The sequence below is a fragment of the Labeo rohita genome, chromosome 10 (genome assembly GCF_022985175.1).
Source record: "Labeo rohita strain BAU-BD-2019 chromosome 10, IGBB_LRoh.1.0, whole genome shotgun sequence".
NCBI lineage: Eukaryota > Metazoa > Chordata > Actinopteri > Cypriniformes > Cyprinidae > Labeo > Labeo rohita.
Window position 1 is genome coordinate 10,133,121 of NC_066878.1, and position 18,110 is coordinate 10,151,230.

Here is an 18,110-nt window from a genome sequence, read left to right on the forward strand (position 1 = left end):
TGAACAGAAAGATTTTAATGTTTTTTTCTTTTCTGCTCACAGGCTGCATTTATGTGATCCAAAGTACAGAAAAAACAGTAAAAAAATTAAAATATATTTACTATTTAAAATAATTGTTTTCTATTTGAATATATTTTAAAATGTCATTTATTTCTGTGATTTCAAAGCTGAATTTTTAACATCATTACTCCAGTCACATGATCTTTTAGCAATCATTCTAATATTCTACTCAAATAAACATTTATTATAATTATTATGTTGAAAACAGCTGAGTAGAATTTTTTAATGTTTCTTTGATGAATAGAAAGTTCAGAAGAACTGCATTTATCTGAAATAGAAATCTTTTGTAACATTATAAATGTCTTTATCATCACTTTCAATCAATTTAAAGCATCCTAGCTAAATAAAAGTATTAATTTCTGTAATTTTCTTTTAAAACAAATCAATAAATAAAAATGATCATGCTAGCTTTCAAATGGTATAGTTTATAATGTTACAAAAGCTTTTTATTTCAGATAAATGCTGACCTTTGGATTTTTCTATTAATCAAAGATCCTAAAATAATGTACTCAACTGTTTAAAATATGAATAATAATTATAAAAATGTTTCTTGAACAGCAAATCAGTATATTAGAATGATTTCTGAAGGATCAAGTGACACTAAAGACTGGATTAATGATGCTGAAAATTTAGCTTTGATCACAGAAATAAATTACATTTTAAAATACATTAAAATAGAAAGCAGTTATTTTAAAGAGTAAAAATATTTTCACAATATTACTGCTTTTGCTGTATTTTGGATCAAATAAATGCAGGTTTGGTGAGTATTTAAAAAAACTTCCTGTTCAAAAACTTTCGACTGGTAGTGTAGTAACAATACTATTACTGTGGTTTTATCGGTTACACTTCTGTACAAATGTTTGGGCCCTGTAAGACTTCTGATCAGATAAATGCGGCCTTAGTGTGTTTAGCATAAAAGACTTCATTCAAAAGCATTCAACGACCGACCACAAACTTTTAAAACATTTTGAAAACAAGCACAGGATGAAATAATCACCTTCAAAGATTTGAAAGACTAGCAGCCTCATGTTTTAAGTAAACTCCACAAATGCAGTCCAATCCAAGCAGTGGCACATTCTCAGACGGCGGGCAAACAGCAGATCTGGCCGCAGCCACACGGGGATCCAAAACCAAGTTTGGTCATGATCTCTAACGGTTCCTGATGGGAAATGCTTCAATGCTGAATAATACTTTATCTGATTCTAGTGAAAAAGATTGAGTATTTTGTGGTCAGACAATTATAAGTGTTGCACCAGACTAAGTCAGTTCTCCCCATGAAAAAGAGCAGAGGGTCTCTTTACAGGTCTAATCTGCGTGACCTTTTAAATGCCTGAGATTAGTATTAGGAAAGGCATTAAAGGAAAATAATGTGGAGACCTATATTCAAAAGCAAAGACTAGCTTAAAATAAGCATTCAGTTCTTCTGAGACCAATTATCTCAAGACCCTACTGATGTAAATGCTGAGAGTAAAAACACAAATCATCAGAACAGATCAGGCATCAGGGTTCTGGTTTAAAGCCCTATGGCACAAAGGAAAAAAAAGCTGATTTTCTTGTGTGTTTTGTCTACTTAAATTAGATTTTCAGTGTGCCTCATTTTAGGCTAGAAAGGAAAGACCACACAGATGTAAAATTCAAGCATTACATCACTTCTGGCTCTTACAGGATCTTTGGCCTGACCAAATGTTTAGTGGACTTTGCTCACGTTTACGTGATGCTCACTCTGTTGCAATATCTTAATAGGCTTGTTAAGTGATGGCGTAATGCGTCCATTAAATGCACCAACGAACGCTGTTTCCAGGTCCAAACCCCAGAACATCTCAGCAGTTTATTACTGTTTATTCATATTAAACATTTAAGCTAAACGTTTTCAAATTTATGGTGTACACTACAGTCTCCGTGCTCACAGCGTCCCAAACACAAATAGTTTTTATATTTATTTATTTATATTTATATTTTCATTGTATGGCTATCTGGAATTTCAGTATGGAGTTAAAGGGTAGGATTATAATTTTTTGGTAGTATTATGTTACATTGTGAGTGCATAATTAGTACTGTTTGTTGTTTTCTCATGTCATCTGACCCGGAAGTCACGGAAGAGGTGACGCTTGATGTCAGATTTAACAAGCGAATAATTAAAAGAATTGAAGAAGTTTGTAAGAAATGTTCCTCAGGGTTCACACTCTTTTACGTTTGTGATTATAAGACATATTTTTTTCTTTTACTAGCAAATAGCAATTTTGCAGTACTTCAAATAAAATATCTTAGAGATTGACATAAGTAGAAAGTTATATATTTATTATAGAAATGGCTAAGATTTTATTAAGTTCCATGACTTTTTCAGAGCTAGACACCATGCTTTTAAAATTCTATGATCAAATGAGCAACATTTGAACTGCTTTTTAAAGGGATAGTTCACCCAAAACTGAAAATTCTGTCGTTGATTACTCACCCTCATGTCGTTCCAAACCCGGACCTTTGTTCATCTTCGGAACACAAATTAAGATATTTCTGATGAAATTTAAGAGCTTACTCTTACTACCTGCCCAGAAACATAGTAAGGACATCATTAAAATGTGACATCAGTGCACTCTTAAAAATAAAGGTGCTTTAAAAGGTTCTTCACAGCGATACTATAGAAGAATTATTTTTGGTTCCACAAAGAACCATTCAGTCAAAGGTTCTTTAAAGAACCATCTCTTTCTTACTTTATTATAATCTGAAGAACCTTCTTTCGCCACAAAGAACCTTTTGTAAAACAGAAAGGATCTTCAGATGTTAAATGTTCTTTATAGAACCATTTAGACAAAAAAGGTTCTTCTATGGCATCGTGAAGCACCTTTATTATTTAAGAGTGTGGTTCAACTAATTTTATAAGCTAAGAGAATATTTTTGTGCGTAAAGAAAACAAAAATAACTACTTTATTCAACAGTTTCTTCTTTTCCGTGTCAGTCGACGCATGCTCATGAGAATACCATAAAATTGTTAAATGAAGTCGTTATTTTTGTTTTCTTTGCGCACAAAAAGTATTCTTGTAGCTTGATGTCATACGGACTATTTTAATGATGTCCTTACTACCTTTCTGGGTCTTGAAAATGTCAGTTGCGTTGCTGTCTATGCAAGGTTAGAAAGCTCTTGGATTTCATCAAAAATATCTTTAAATTTGTGTTCCGAAGATGAGCGAAGGTCTTACGGGTTTGGAACAACGTGAGGTTGAGTAATTACAGACAGAATTTCCATTTTTGGGTGAACTGTCTAGTGGCCATCTAGTGGTTCCTGGCTCCCTGATTGAGAACCACTTCTCTGAAGTGTGCTATTTGTTCCTTTGCGGCCATCTTTCACTCTCAATGCACCATTGTGCATTAATGTGGGCCCCACAGCTGACCGTTACCCAATAGCCCATCTGGTAAAGTATAGAAGTGTAGATGAATAGGATGAATAATATTGTGGTTTTTATTTTGGTTTGGTGAAACATTTAAATTTGCCAGAAAGCACATGCATGTGCAGCTTAAACAGATGCAGGAAACTGGCAAAACAATCTCAGCTGCTGGGAAAGTGATATCACAGTTGATGTAAGCGTCTCAGCTCTTCACCACATTGCCTCCGCACAGGAAGAACTGGGTGGGTGTCCCATTGGACAACATGAGCTTCTGTGTTTTTAATTGTCTCTAGTGGTCTATATCATGATGCTTACTGGACTGTGACGATAAAGACATTGCAACAGTTTAGGTCACTGCACTGTTTATCTTTCAATCTGTCACTTAACCTTTCTCCATCTCTCTTGTTCTGTTTATTTTTCAAGCCCTTTTGAAGTACCACCTTCTGAACTCAGTGCAGTGCTCTGAGGCCATAATGGCGGGCTCCGTCTATGGGACTCTTGAAGGCAGCAATATTGAGATTGGATGTGATGGTCAGAGCCTTACAGTCAATGGTATCAAGATGGTGCTGAAGAAGGACATTGTCACCAGCAATGGGGTGATTCATCTGATAGACCAGGTGCTCATGCCTGACTCAGGTGAGACTCTGTACCTGGGTTAAGCATGACTTTATCTTAAAGGGAAAGCTCACCCAAATACATCCTTGTGATCATTGTGTATCTTGTCTTGCAGCCAAGCAGGTGATGGAGCTTATAGGCAAATCTCAGAGCGTCTTTAGTGACATGGTGTCTGAGCTCGGCCTGTCTGCTGCCATGCAGCCTGAAACTGAATATACTATTCTTGCCCCACTGAATGGAGCCTTCTCTGGTAAGTTGACCTCATGAATCTATGAGCAAATACAGGATGTTTCTGCAGAGATAACTGTGAGCGCTCACCAGGAGTCTGTTTTTCTTTTTTGTTTTTCCTTTGGAGGAGGACTGAATAAACTAATAAAAATTATTTACAAAAAACACATGGTTAGTTCACCCAAAAATGAAAATTCGGTCATTAATTACTCACCCTCATGTCTTTCCAAACCTGTAGGACCTTTGTTCATCTTCAGAACACAAATTAAGATATTTTTGGTGAAATCTGAGAGCTTTCTGACCATGCGTAGGTAGCAACGCAACTGACACGTTCAAGGCCCAGAAAGGTAGTAAGGACATCGTTAAAATAGTCCATGTGACATCAGTGGTCCAACCGATGAGAATACTTTTTATGCACAAAGAAAACAAAAATAACATCTTTATTCAACAATTTCTTCTCTTCTGTGTCAGTCTTCATACCATGATGCATGAAAAAATTGTTGAGTAAAGTCATTATTTTTGTTTTCTTTGCACTCAAAAAGTATTCTCGTTGCTTCATAAAATTATGATTGAACCACTGATGGTCACATGGACTATTTTAATGATATCCTTACTACCTTTCTGGGTCTTAAACGTGTCAGTTTTGTTGCTGTTTATGCAGGGTCAGAAAGCTTTTGAATTTCATCAGAAATATCTTAATTTGCGTTCTGAAGATAAATAAAGGTCTTACGGGTTTGAAATGACATGAGGGTGAGTGATTAATGATTCATTTTTGAGTGAGCTATCACTTTAAAATATAAATAAAATATAAATAAATATAACCATAATTGTATAATTGCAATAATTAATATTTAATATTTAAGTAATATTTTTATTATATATATATATATATATATATATGTAATTTCTAAAAAATAAAAAATATATAATTTTATAAAATATCTGCCCGATAGTCCTGGTTAAAATGTTGATAAAAACCTTAAAACTTAAAATGTCTTTACCTGTCATGCAGATGAGGTAATCACCATGGATCAGCGTCTTCTGAAGATTATTTTGGAAAACCACATTGTGAAATTCAAGCTCTCACTGAGTGACCTCTACAACGGCCAGCTGCTCGAGACCCTGGGAGGAAAACTGCTCAGAGTCTTCATTTATCGCACGGTGAGAAAGAAAGACTTAGAGAAAGACTGAGGATCTGCAAACAATTATTGTGTAAACTCCATGAGAACATGAAAACAACCACTTTTTAAATGTTTATTGTACTGGCAGTTAAGTTTTATACTCTTCATTATTTTCTTCAAATAAGCTTAAAGCTGTCCTTGTCTAACTATATTGTAACTATAACTATAGTGTCCAAGGCACAACTATCATTTATTCTCTTCCTTATGTGTGTGTTTTAGGCTGTGTGTATTGAGAATGCATGTATGGTCAGAGGCAGCAGAGAGGGCAGTAATGGAATCCTTCACATCATGCGATCACTGATTAAGCCACCCGAGAAAACCATCTACGAGCTGCTCGTGAAAGATGGACGCTTCAAGTGAGATTATCATTATGACATTTATTAACTAAACTGTTTAACTGTAAAGGTAACAAAATAAATTGTAAAAATTGCAAGTTAATGTACTATATACAATAAAAACAATTATAATTTAACATGACAATCTCTGCATGTAATTAAAAATTAAAAATCATTAAAATATTAAATGAAAACTTACATAATATTCATTAATTTATTTAACTACAAATAACTAATTGACTGGCTCAATTATTCCAGAATCTTCCTGTCTCTGATGGAGAGTGCTGAACTGTTAGATCTCCTAAAGCAGGAAGGAATGTACACACTCTTTGCTCCCACCGATGCTGCCTTTGGGACCCTGACAGAGGAAGACATCGCTCTTCTGAAAAGTAAACTTTTTGTCCTCTGTTTTTTTATATAATGTCCAACTTCTGCTCGGTCTGTTTCCTCACGGTGACGTTGTGATTGTTCTGTTATCCAGGCGACATCAACGTCCTCAGGGCGATCTTGCTCTACCACTTTAGCAGTGGCGTCTTTATTAATGGAGGCTTGGAGGGTGGAGTGACTAATCTTCTCAAGACCATTCAGGGCAACAACCTTCAAGTGCTGTCTGTAAGTACACTGGAATAGTTATTTTAAGATAGGATCTTTTATCGACCATGTTTTTAGGCACTAACAAATCAACTTTATCTGACTAAACACTGTAATAAGTGAACATGTAGAGATTTCAACAAAGTCAGTTTTGTCCCAACAGTGATTAGGATAAATTTGTCCCATAATTAGCTTTTCTAGTTACATGATTAATGTATACAGGCCTTTGCACACTCCACAATGAAACTCTTAGACTTTTAAATTTGAGCCAATACTAATATTTGGGTTGCACAGGAGAGGAAGGACCTGACATACTGTTATCATCAGACAATGCAGTTAGACGCAGCACAAGTTTCCTGTGTCTGTTCTCAAAAAATTCCATGAACCAAATCCAGAACATTCACGTAAATCCATTATAGGGAAAGTACCAGTATGTTAACGCTGTGTATGAAGCTGACCTGAGTATAAAAACATGCACTGTCTCATCCTAATTAGGACTATAAACATTTCTCTTTGTGCATTTGTGTATAGCTGAAGGTCTAAGGCATTTTTGTGTGTAAGTTTGGAGAACTGTAACAGTAGTCATAACGTCCAGACAGTTTTCTGCCATCAATCAAACTCAACACAGCTCAAATCTCAAAAACGCCTCCACCCGTAACTCCCTCTAAAAGCTAGAACAAGTCCTCTAATGTTCAGACACTTCCTATGTGGAAAACTGATATCATCACTGGAAATGTAAATTTACTTTAACACAGATATCTTACAAACTAGAAAGTGGCCTCTTAATAAGTTGTCCAGCTGGTGTATGCCTACCCTTGCGAAAATTAACCTTGGTTTTATTGTTGTAAAAGTGTGGTAAATATTTGTCTGTTTGTTTCAAAGGGTTTTATAAGACCCCACTTAAGCTTGCAAAAATCTTTGAGAACCACGATGTTTATTTTTTATTTTTTTTATGTACGTTTTATGGATGTATATAGAAAGGTCAAAATGCCACGAAAATGAAAAAATTGCCCCATTAAATTAAGACAAAGGGGCAAATTGCCTCTGCACAATTAAACTATGTGTTACGACTGCCATGATTAAAATAAAATGTGAAAATCAGTGAAATAACATTTATATTCGCACACACTGCTTTAGATTGGTTTTATATGGAAGCCCGTTTCTGCCACTGGATAAAAAAAATAAAAGATATAAACTCGCAATTCTGAGAAATAAAGTCGCAATTGCATGATATAAATCCCCAATTGCGAGTTATAAAATCAGAATTCCGAGATATAAAGTTACAATTCTGAGAAATAATGTTTGAATAAAGTGAGATATAAACTCGCAATTCTGTTAACATATCAGTCTTTTTTTCTCCTCAGAACTTTATAACTCGCAATTGTGAGTTTGTATCTCACAATTCTGATAAAAAAAGGTCAAAATTGTGAGTTTATATCTCGCAATTCTGACTTTATTTCTTGCAATTATGAGTTTATAACTGCGATATATAAACTTGAAATAAATTTTTTATTCATCGGTGGAAACGGGCTTCCATAGTTTACGAGCTGACCAATCAGACGCGTTTCTGTTGAACTTAGGAATGCATTGGCCAATCAGAGGCGCTTAGATTAGTCAGCGCTGAAAACGCCGGAGCTGTTGTTGATTGCGCACATTCGCGAATTCCCTCATCATAAACAGCACAGTGCATATACGGTGTAAGTAAAAGATTAATTTCGTAGCTTCAGTGATTATAACGGGTATGTAATAGTTTTTTCATGTGTCTTAGTAGTCTAATGTAATGGACCGACATGTTTGTTTGTGAAGCCAGAATGTGACGTGCCCAAAAGGAAACAAAAACCTTTAAACGGTTTATATTGTTTTCTATATCGATATTAATAATCATTATTACAATATAAAAACTATAATGTAGAATAATCTAGAATAATGAGTTTGTCATAATATTTTAACGCTATGAGCTCCTGTTTTTTTAAATGTGTAATTTAGATAACATTTTAAAGAGTCTCCTGTAAAATATTGATTAAAGCAATTGAGTAAATTTAGGAATTTTACATTAAACATTTTACCCTCACAAATGTAAAAAAGCCCCTGGAAATGAATTCTAGGGGGCAAATATTGTCCCTTAATGGAAAAGTTCATTTCTGGCCGTGATATATTATGTATATTTATGTTAATATTGTTTTATGTATTTCATATATTTTTTCATTTTTTAATATGTATATAATTTTCCTCATTAGTTTAATTAATGTTAATTTAGTTAATTTAAAAAAGTGTAATGATTAACACTATCTCATTCTCAGGTTAACAACTCCATCAATGTAAATTCTGTGGAGGTTCCAGATTTTGATCTTATGGCATCCAATGGAGTGGTCCATGTAGTGAAGACCATATTATATCCTCAAGGTGAATTATTAACAGCAGTGAATGCGCTGTATGTGAATATATGTTTAAAATGTCATATTTTGGAGGGACTTTTACCATTAAAATCAATTGCATAGATTTTTTTTTAATCATAAATGTACCTGTTTTTTCCACTTATGTAACTGTACAATTCCTGAGCCATATGACACAGTCCCTAGAGCTTAATAAAGAATTTCACTGCATTTCACAGATCTGCCAGTTGGCCGTGAAGACATATTGATTCTGCTGAAGAGACTCATTAAATACATGCAGCTGAAGGTACAGCAGATACACACATAATATGTGAACATTGACTCACATTATAACGGCTCCATCACATTCCAGTGCATCACCGTACAAACACACATACAGTTTTATCAGTTGGTTCTACTTTTTTTTTTGTTTGGCTTGTGTGTAGTTTGTATCTGGATACACCTACCGTGAGATTCCACTTACATTTATCAGTAAGTTCAGTTTCATCTCTCTTTTTTATTTCTTCTTTTACATTCCACATAACATAATAACGTCGTCAGCGGCATATGGATTACATTAGTCATGTTTTCAATAATGAATATTGTGTTTCGCCTTGCAGAGAAGACTATAACCACACATGTCATTGAGAAAGGTAATACATTATTGCACCACTTTATCTTTTATTTTCTTTTATTTCAGACCTTATCCACTTTTCCCTGTTTCTTTCTACATCCATAAGTGCTTATTCAGTTTATTTGCAATACTGGGCTCCTCAGGCAAGCCCTTCTATGCCAGACGATTATTCCCAGAAGCACTTTTAGGTAGTCTATTTGCAAAATCGTGTATTTACGCAATCATTATTCAGTACACCAACAAGCCTGAACTTTGCCTCAGCTGCAGCCCAAGAAAACCGATTCTTCATAGAGCCCCAGAGGAGAGCGAGCATATGTTATTCTGCTGGCTGGAAGTAGCACTGGCAACTCCTCTGGTAGTTGCTGGACAGATACAGCAGATAAAGAGCCATTAGAGACATGGAGGGAGAGGATTTTGCCTCAGACCATGGCAAGAGACCTACCTGCTGGGTAGGAGTGAATATCAAAATTCAGGATGATAAAATTGAAAAGGAATTTATGTAAATTGATGGTATTGGAAACTTGGCTTAAAATGCGTATTTGAGAAAATAAAAATTGATTAAAGCATGGGTAATGGCAGCGATTTCGAGAGTTACGACTTAAAACAGAGCTTTGGATCTCAAACTACAGTACCTGGCATTCACTGGGTACCTTTCATCTTGAAAAAGAGCTGATGTGTAAGTGTCAAAGCCCAACATTGGATCTTCCATTACTTTAAATTTGGGACTGAAATATAGAGTATTAATATACTGACAACAGTATGTAAACTGTAAAGTCTTTTATGTAACTTTACAATCAGAAAAGTATTGCTAAATCAGATCTGAAATTTTCAGAAGCTCTGCGAGGGTACGCTGTAAGAGATCCAATCCCATAGCGAGACTCTTATTTTTTGGTAAATGATAGACAAAGCTTTTCCATGAAAGATCTTTTTAATGACAAAGTTAGTTATAAATGAAATACAGATGGGACTATTAAAAATCAAATCATTTGGAGTCTTTGTATGGATTAATTGAATTCAATGTCATAGTGTAACATTCGCATGTGTCATTCATTTACTGTTTTGTGTGTGTCACAATGGTTCCAATCAGTTTTGAAAGCCAAACAGAATAGAATGGAATCATTATAAATGTCCAAATAACCATTGAAAAGTTTAACAACTTATTTTACTTAATATTCAAGTACACACTAAAATGATAAATGTTAGAGAATGTTTAAAAAGATTACTTTCAGATAGATGCTGCTCTTTTGAACTTTGTCTATATCAAAGAGTGAAAAAAGCTGCACAACTATTTTAATTATCTTTATCAGCAACTATGAACTAAACAAAAATTATTCATCTGCAGTTACATACTTCTTCGATCCCAGTTTGGGTTATTCTCTGTAATGTCTTTTATTTTGTACAGTTGTTTCTTATATACAGTCTGTTCATACTGTTTGAAATCCATCATAAAACACAAAGTGCCATTTGAGCAGAACTGTCTTAGCTCATCTTTGGCAGAATATACTTATTTATGTTTTATGAATCCAGCAGTAGCACAAAACGTGACCTTCCTTGCAGTGTCTAGAAACAAAGGCCGGCCTGGTGTTCATTAACAGCTCTGGCAGCGCCAGTGACTAACAATGATTGGCTTAGACTCCCATTCTCATCTTTTTTAGCTCGTGATTCATATCAGTAAATGCAGCATGGAGAAACGGCACTAAGGGATTTAAAAACATTGGAAGCAAGAGAAGAGAAATGTCTCTAAATAATTTATTTTTCACAAGTACTGAGAAGATTATTGGAAATGTCATGGCCAGTATGTTTTGACATGACACCTGACAGGATTTGTGCCTTTCCTTTAGGTCCAAGCATCACCAAAGTTACACGAGTAATTGAGGGAGATCCAAGCGTCACCAAAGTTACACGAGTGATTGAAGGAGATCCAAGCATCACCAAAGTTACACGAGTGATTGAGGGAGATCCAAGCGTCACCAAAGTTACACGAGTGATTGAGGGAGATCCAAGCGTCACCAAAGTTACACGAGTGATTGAAGGAGATTCAAGCGTCACCAAAGTTACACGAGTGATTGAAGGAGATCCAAGCGTCACCAAAGTTACACGAGTTGTTAAAGCGAAGCCATCCGTTACAAAGGACACAAGGTTCATTGAAAGTATGTCCAAACTTCATTAAAAAAATCACTTCATTGAAAGAATGTCCAAATTTCTTTAGGAAAAAATCAATCAAATGTGTCCCTGATCCACAAAACCCGTCATAAGGGTCCATTTTTGGAAAATGAGGTTTATAAATCAACTAAAAGCTGAATAAATAAGCTTTCCATTGATGTATGGTTATATCTGGTGGAGATACAACTATTTGAAAATCTGGAATCTGAGGGTGCAAAAAAATCTAAAATCAGCTTTAAAGTTGTCCAAATGAAGTTCTTAGCAATACATATTACTAATCAAAAATTACGTTTTGATATTTACGGTAGGAAATTTACAAAATATCTTAATGGAACATGATCTTTACTTAATATCCTAAAATTAATATCCTTTAAAGAAAAATCGATAATTTGACCTATACAATGTATTGTTGGATATTGCTAAAAATATACCCATGGTACTTATGACTAGTTTTGTGGTCCATGGTCACAAATATGAAAAATTGCTGACAGTTTATTCAAACTCATCATAGATGGCCTGAGGGAGATTCTTCATTGAAACAGATTTGGAGAAATTTAGCATTTTATCACTTGCTCAACAGTGGAGCTATGGCAATGAATGGGTGCCATCAGAATGAGAGTGCAACATCTGATAAAAACATCCCAATAATCCACACCACTCCAGTCCATCAGTTTTCATCCTGTGAAGTGAAAAGCTGTGTTAAAGCTTTATAAAAAAAATCATCAAGTCTATAATGTCGCTTTCTTCCAGATGAAAAAGTTGAGAAAGTCTAAATCATGAGAGAAATATGCATAGAAATATCCACCATTTACAAGTGAGCAGTCAAAAATAGTTCCAAACAAATTAAATATGTTGGTGAACTTTGACTATTATAGATTATGGACTGCTATTTTGGCTAGAAGTTTTAAGTTAAAATGTTATTATGATAGATTTATGTCTTTACAAACATGCAGCTTTTCACTTCACAGGACATTAATTGGTGGACTGGAGTTTTGTGGATTACTTGTGGATTATTGTGGTTTCTATAAGATGTTTGAATTCTAATTTCGACGGCACCCATTCACTGCAGAGGATACTTTGGTGTAGGGATGCTCATTTTAGCTGGTTAACCGTTAACCGACAGAAAGATTTTTGACTGATTAATATATCAGTTAACATCAGTTAAACTGATTAAAAGTCATTTATTTTTTTTTTTTTCTGATTTTTTTTTTTATATTTTGAAATGTTTGCTGGATGGTTAAAGTAAAATAAAATTGCATTTTTGAGAGAAAAAAAAAATTACGTAGGCCTAAAACATCGCATTTTATTATTACATTCAGAGCTAGACCTGATGTCGACACAAAATGTTTACAAACACTATAAACAAAGGCTAGCCTATTTTAGTTCCCCTCACTCCACAAAAAATCTTTTCAATTTAACAGTGTTCAGAAAAGAACAAGAATGAAAAATATAAGAAGCTAGGCTACTGTATATAAACGACAAGCCAAAACGAATTCATTTAGACTAACTAACGTTGAGTCTCTCATACGTCACAAATTCAAATGTTTCCGTATTCGAGATGTATTTGAATTCCAAAATATTATTTATTATGTAAACCTGGTTTTGTACATCACTCGCATTTCAGTATCCACATAAAACAAATTGTTTGGCATAATATCACAGCAGTATGTTGATAATGATTAAGCAGTGTAATTTTCCCATATGTTTGGCTGACTCTATTTTATTATGATAATGGAAGGCTGCATTGTCAAGTTAGCAAAGCTTAACTGTGTGTGCGCGTGCGGTGCTGGGGCAATCATTTGATTTTTTTCCTTCTAACACTGGAAACGACTCTAGTCATACAGATAATCGAAACTGTAAATGGTTGGCTTTTATTTGTGTACATTCACAAAACAAATCTTTGTGCTTTTGTAAAAAAAGAAAAATAGGATGGTTCAAAAATGAACCAAAACTCTGCATACTAGCAGAGTTTTTTCGTTCGTTTTAAGTAAAAATATTTTTCGTATAGGCCTATTCATTATATATATAGCCTAGCTTTATTATGTTTTTTTCTGTCTGCAGAAGCGCTGCAGATGCGTGATGTGTCTCATGTTCTGTTGTTTGCTGCTTTTTGCGCATGTAAAATGAATCCTGGAAAACTAATTTTGGTAGTTTTAATGGGTCACAGACAGTTATCCTTTCTAAAATAATTAAATTCCAATTTAAAATAATCTTGTTGGTTAACGGTTAATGATCGGATAACGAGTGTTGGCTGACGGTTAGGAAAAATAACCGAAATGAACATCCCCACTTTGGTCAGCAAGTGATTTTCATTGTTGGGTCAACTATTAATTATTAGTAAATTGATTTTAAATGACAAACTACTGTTTTAATGTAACCTTTCCCCCTTTTTGCTCAGTTCACAGTGCCTCATCTGATGGTGAAATCGATGCTGAGGCAGAAATCAAGAGAATTGCAGGCGAAGGTCATTAATTTTAACAGCTTTATTTGGTTGTGTAGTTATGTGTACATTATTTTTTTGTCCAAGTTTGAAAACTGATTCTAGTGCAGTAACAACTGGATTAGAAAGAGACACTCAGCATGTTCAAGTCTGTTCTCAAAACTTTTGTTATTCTGTCTGATAAAACATTTAAAGGATTCTTGTGTCTCCATATGTTGTAGGTATAACCAAGGTGGAGACATTTCAGAATGGTGACGTACACATCCTCCGGGAGGAAGATATCCAACAAATTACTGATGCAATCACTCAAGGAGGTTGGTCCAAGAGTTTTGTATGAGTTAAAGTTGCTATAGTAATAATAAATGCCTATATCGAAGCATTGTAGACTTTTTTTGTGTTATTTTAACATTATTTATATATTATTAAAGTATTTAAAATTTTAAATTCATCTGAATTTAGTTTTTTGTAATTTTGTTAAGTGCTTTTCTATTTTAGTTTAGCTTTTTTATTTCAATTTTACTTTATTTTAGATTGTCGCAAAGGCAACATTTCTCATTTTCATTTCAGTTTTTAAAGTTTCATCTAATTCATTTATAGTTTATTTTATTTCAGCTTTATTTCTGATAATGAAAAACATGTTCAGTTGTTTTGGTTAATAACAACAGCACTGACTTGGATACAATTTGTTTATGTATATCAAACTCATTGACACCGAATCTGAGCCAATTACACTTAAACAGGAGACTGTTCTTGAATCTTGCCCTTTAGCACGTTTCAGATACATCTTTCTCTCCTGCCAAACACTTTTACCCATAATTCTTGGCACATGTAATGTTCATGTTCTTTCCTGTATTGTTTTCTTTTTTATGCCATTGATTCAAACATTAATTTGATTTATGATGTTGAAGGGTTTTGGGATCTGTAAGACTCTTTTGTAGCTTCCTACAGAGCTTGACATTTTATTAAGAGCAGCTGTGAATGCAGTGATTCGTCCTCGTTTAATAATGTTTAATGTTTGTTTGTCTGTCCAATTTTATGCCCGTGGATTACAATCGCTAGTTACGTAACAGAATAAAGGCCCGTTGGTTTTCTCATGGCTCACACACATGGCTCTTCTCCAGATGCTTTTGAAATAAGTTCCTAACGTATGGTTTTGATTCATTCTTGGCAAGACCATATTTATGATTGCGTTAAAAGAAAGAATCGATTTTAGGACTTTTAAGCAGTGCAGCTGAAGTAAGATTAAGGCTTTCATTATTGACTATTACTCACTTATTTGGCTCAGAGTTGGTTTGACTTTCGCTCAGAAGTTTGTTCATCCACTGCTCTCATGTCTCTTTGTTCTCAAAGGCGGACCAGGGATCACCACTATAACTAGAGTAGTCAAACCAGGAGTCCAGGTTGTTGAAAGTAAGACCTAATAAATCAAATGATGATATGATCTGAGTTAAGTTTTGCTTAGATATTTGTGTAACTGACTTGTCTTTTTGCTTGAAGCTGAACCAGGGGTTACCACCTTGACTAGAGTGATTAAGAAAGACTCTCATGTGATTGAAGGTAAGACACAATGCTTCAAATAGTGATATGATGCTCTCGGATTTCATCAAAAATATCTTAATTTGCGTTCTGAAGATTAACAAAGCTCTTGTGGGTTGGGACAACATGAGGTTGAATAATTTATGACAGTATGTTCATTTTTGGGTGAACTATCCCTTTACAAATAAAATCAAATGTTCATCTTTTTGTGCTCGAAGGTGCAACAGGGGACACCATTATTCAATCAGAACCACGGATCATTAAAGGTAAGAAATGATTTTATGATTTTACACTTCTGATACTACACCATTTATATATATATAGATGCTACATGGGCTACAGAAGATTTGTTGCATGTTTCCCAGAAGACAAAACAAGTTCAATTTACCCTGATCTTCAAATTCAAAAAGTTTTTACCCCCCGGCTTCTTAATGCATCGTTTTTCTTTCTGAAGCAAGAGTGAGCGTTTGAATCTTCTGTAATAGTTGCATATGAGTACCTCAGTTGTCCTCAGTGTGAAAAGATCATACAACCATTGTTGGAAAGGGTTCAAATACACAAAAATGGTGGAAAACCAAAGAATTTTGTGGGACCTGATGGATTTTTCTAAAAAAACAGCAGGCAATTTAACTTCGGGACAAACAAGGGACTCATAAACTCATCACTAAACAAAAAAACACAGCTGTGGATCATTCAGTAACAACACAGTATTAGGAATCAAGTGTATGTAAACTTTTGAACAGGATAATTTTATAAATTTAACTATTATTTTCTCTTGTGGACTATATGTAAATATATTTTATGTAAAATATCTTATTCAGGTCAGTGCTAAATAAACAATAGCATGCCTTTTGTATGATCCCTCTTATACTGATAAAATAATAAACATTTTGCAGATTCTGAAAGGGGGATGCTGACTTTTGACCTGTGCATTATAAAGTTTTATGCCAAAAATGAGTGATTTTTAGTTTTTTTGTGTGTGTTCTAGTCTTTCTAGTAGCTGGTTATATTTATATAAAACTCATACTGATCTGATAATATCATTTAATATTATATATAATTTGCATACATGCTGAATTTCATTTTTTTAATAGTATTTTTTTTCTTTTAGGACCAGATTTCTCAAAGATTGTAGGAGGTCCAGACCTCCTTGAATCGGAATCAGAGAGAATCACCAGAATCATCAAGGGTTAGTGGTTTCATAATATGAGAACAGATCTATTGGCCAAGGTTTAATTTAATTGTTTTTCTCCTCAGAGGGCCGTTCTAAAAAACGAGCTGCCGTCAGACGACCACAAGGTATGTGTTTCAGCTCATTAACATCTGATTTGTTCTTGAAGTCATTTCATTGCTAATTTTTGTATCAATCAAGATTTAAAACACTTAGGACCAGATTTACTAACAGCTTTTACTACCAGGAAACCGCCTTTTGCCATTAAAATAGTACCGTCACGATTTACTAAAGCATCTGCGTCTGTGTTCTTTAAAGGAGAAGTCCACTTCCAGAACAACAATTCACAAATAATTTACTCACCCCCTTGTCATCCAAGATGTTCATGTCTTTCTGTCTTCAGTTGTGAAGAAATTATGGTTTTTGAGGAAAACGTTTCAGGATTTTTCTTCCAAAATGTAGTTTAAATGCAGCTTCAAAGTGCTCTAAACGATCCCAGCCGAACAAGAAGGGTCTTATCTAGCGAAACAATCTGTCATTTTTATACTTTTTAAGCACAAAAGTTTGTGTAGCACAGGCTCTGGGATGTGCGTTCATGACGCTACATACTATTGAATCAAGTCAAAAGGTCACGCGGAATGTAGGCAGAACTACAGTCCCAGTGTTTACAAAGTAAACGCGCAAAGACTAAGAAAGTGCAAGTAAGTTTGTAAACGCTGTTTACAAACAAAAAGGTACAATGATGTCCTCCTCTCAAGTTGTAGGAGAAAATTAAAGAGTTTTTCGCCATACTCAGTACACGATAAACTTACACGTGATTCATAGTAGTGATGGGAAGTTCGGATCATTTTAACGACTCGGACCTTTGAGTCTCGTTCAGCAAAATGAATGAATCTTTTTTCGAGTCATTTTGTTAATTTTAGCAAAATATAATTAAAATGTTACGTGTTACTTCCCTAACACATCTACTGCTTACACAAAGGTTGATCACACTAGAAACAAGACAAAACTATAATGCTATAAGAAACAGAAAAGATTAATTCATTTTTTACCTGGCTTTAGTCTATGATTAGCTCACCTCACCTCAAGTTTTCGGGTTTGAGTCGTTCGTTCATCACGTGACAGCCCCATACGATGAACGCACGACTCAAAAAACCCGAAGACTCGAAACAGGTGAACTAATTCCAGTACAGAACCTAATAGGATGTTGCGCATGCGCGACTGAATGAATCACTCCCTGAGACGACTCGTTCTTCCCGAGTCACATTGAAGATTCGTTCAAAATGAAAGAATCGTTCAAGAACGACCCATTATTAATTTGTAGCATCATGGACGCACATCCCAGAGCCTGTGCTACACAAGCTGTTGTGCTTAAAAAGTACACAAAATTTTATTTTTCGAAAA

General features: G+C 34.6%; 1 protein-coding gene across 1 annotated transcript in view; it reads left to right on the forward strand.

Annotated features, from left to right (window-relative positions):
• The window catches only part of postna (periostin, osteoblast specific factor a), a 28,232-nt gene that overhangs the window by 9,036 nt on the left and 1,086 nt on the right, over positions 1 to 18,110 (forward strand). Inside the window, exons 8-25 of the mRNA XM_051121725.1 lie at positions 3,864 to 4,076; positions 4,171 to 4,305; positions 5,296 to 5,444; positions 5,684 to 5,820; positions 6,058 to 6,188; positions 6,281 to 6,411; positions 8,691 to 8,793; positions 9,002 to 9,069; positions 9,209 to 9,254; positions 9,383 to 9,415; positions 11,238 to 11,546; positions 13,958 to 14,023; positions 14,221 to 14,313; positions 15,350 to 15,409; positions 15,497 to 15,556; positions 15,754 to 15,801; positions 16,647 to 16,724; positions 16,793 to 16,834. Of these exons, the coding sequence (XP_050977682.1) occupies positions 3,864 to 4,076; positions 4,171 to 4,305; positions 5,296 to 5,444; positions 5,684 to 5,820; positions 6,058 to 6,188; positions 6,281 to 6,411; positions 8,691 to 8,793; positions 9,002 to 9,069; positions 9,209 to 9,254; positions 9,383 to 9,415; positions 11,238 to 11,546; positions 13,958 to 14,023; positions 14,221 to 14,313; positions 15,350 to 15,409; positions 15,497 to 15,556; positions 15,754 to 15,801; positions 16,647 to 16,724; positions 16,793 to 16,834 (1,902 nt within the window). The remainder of the gene's footprint in view (positions 1 to 3,863; positions 4,077 to 4,170; positions 4,306 to 5,295; positions 5,445 to 5,683; positions 5,821 to 6,057; positions 6,189 to 6,280; positions 6,412 to 8,690; positions 8,794 to 9,001; positions 9,070 to 9,208; positions 9,255 to 9,382; positions 9,416 to 11,237; positions 11,547 to 13,957; positions 14,024 to 14,220; positions 14,314 to 15,349; positions 15,410 to 15,496; positions 15,557 to 15,753; positions 15,802 to 16,646; positions 16,725 to 16,792; positions 16,835 to 18,110) is intronic.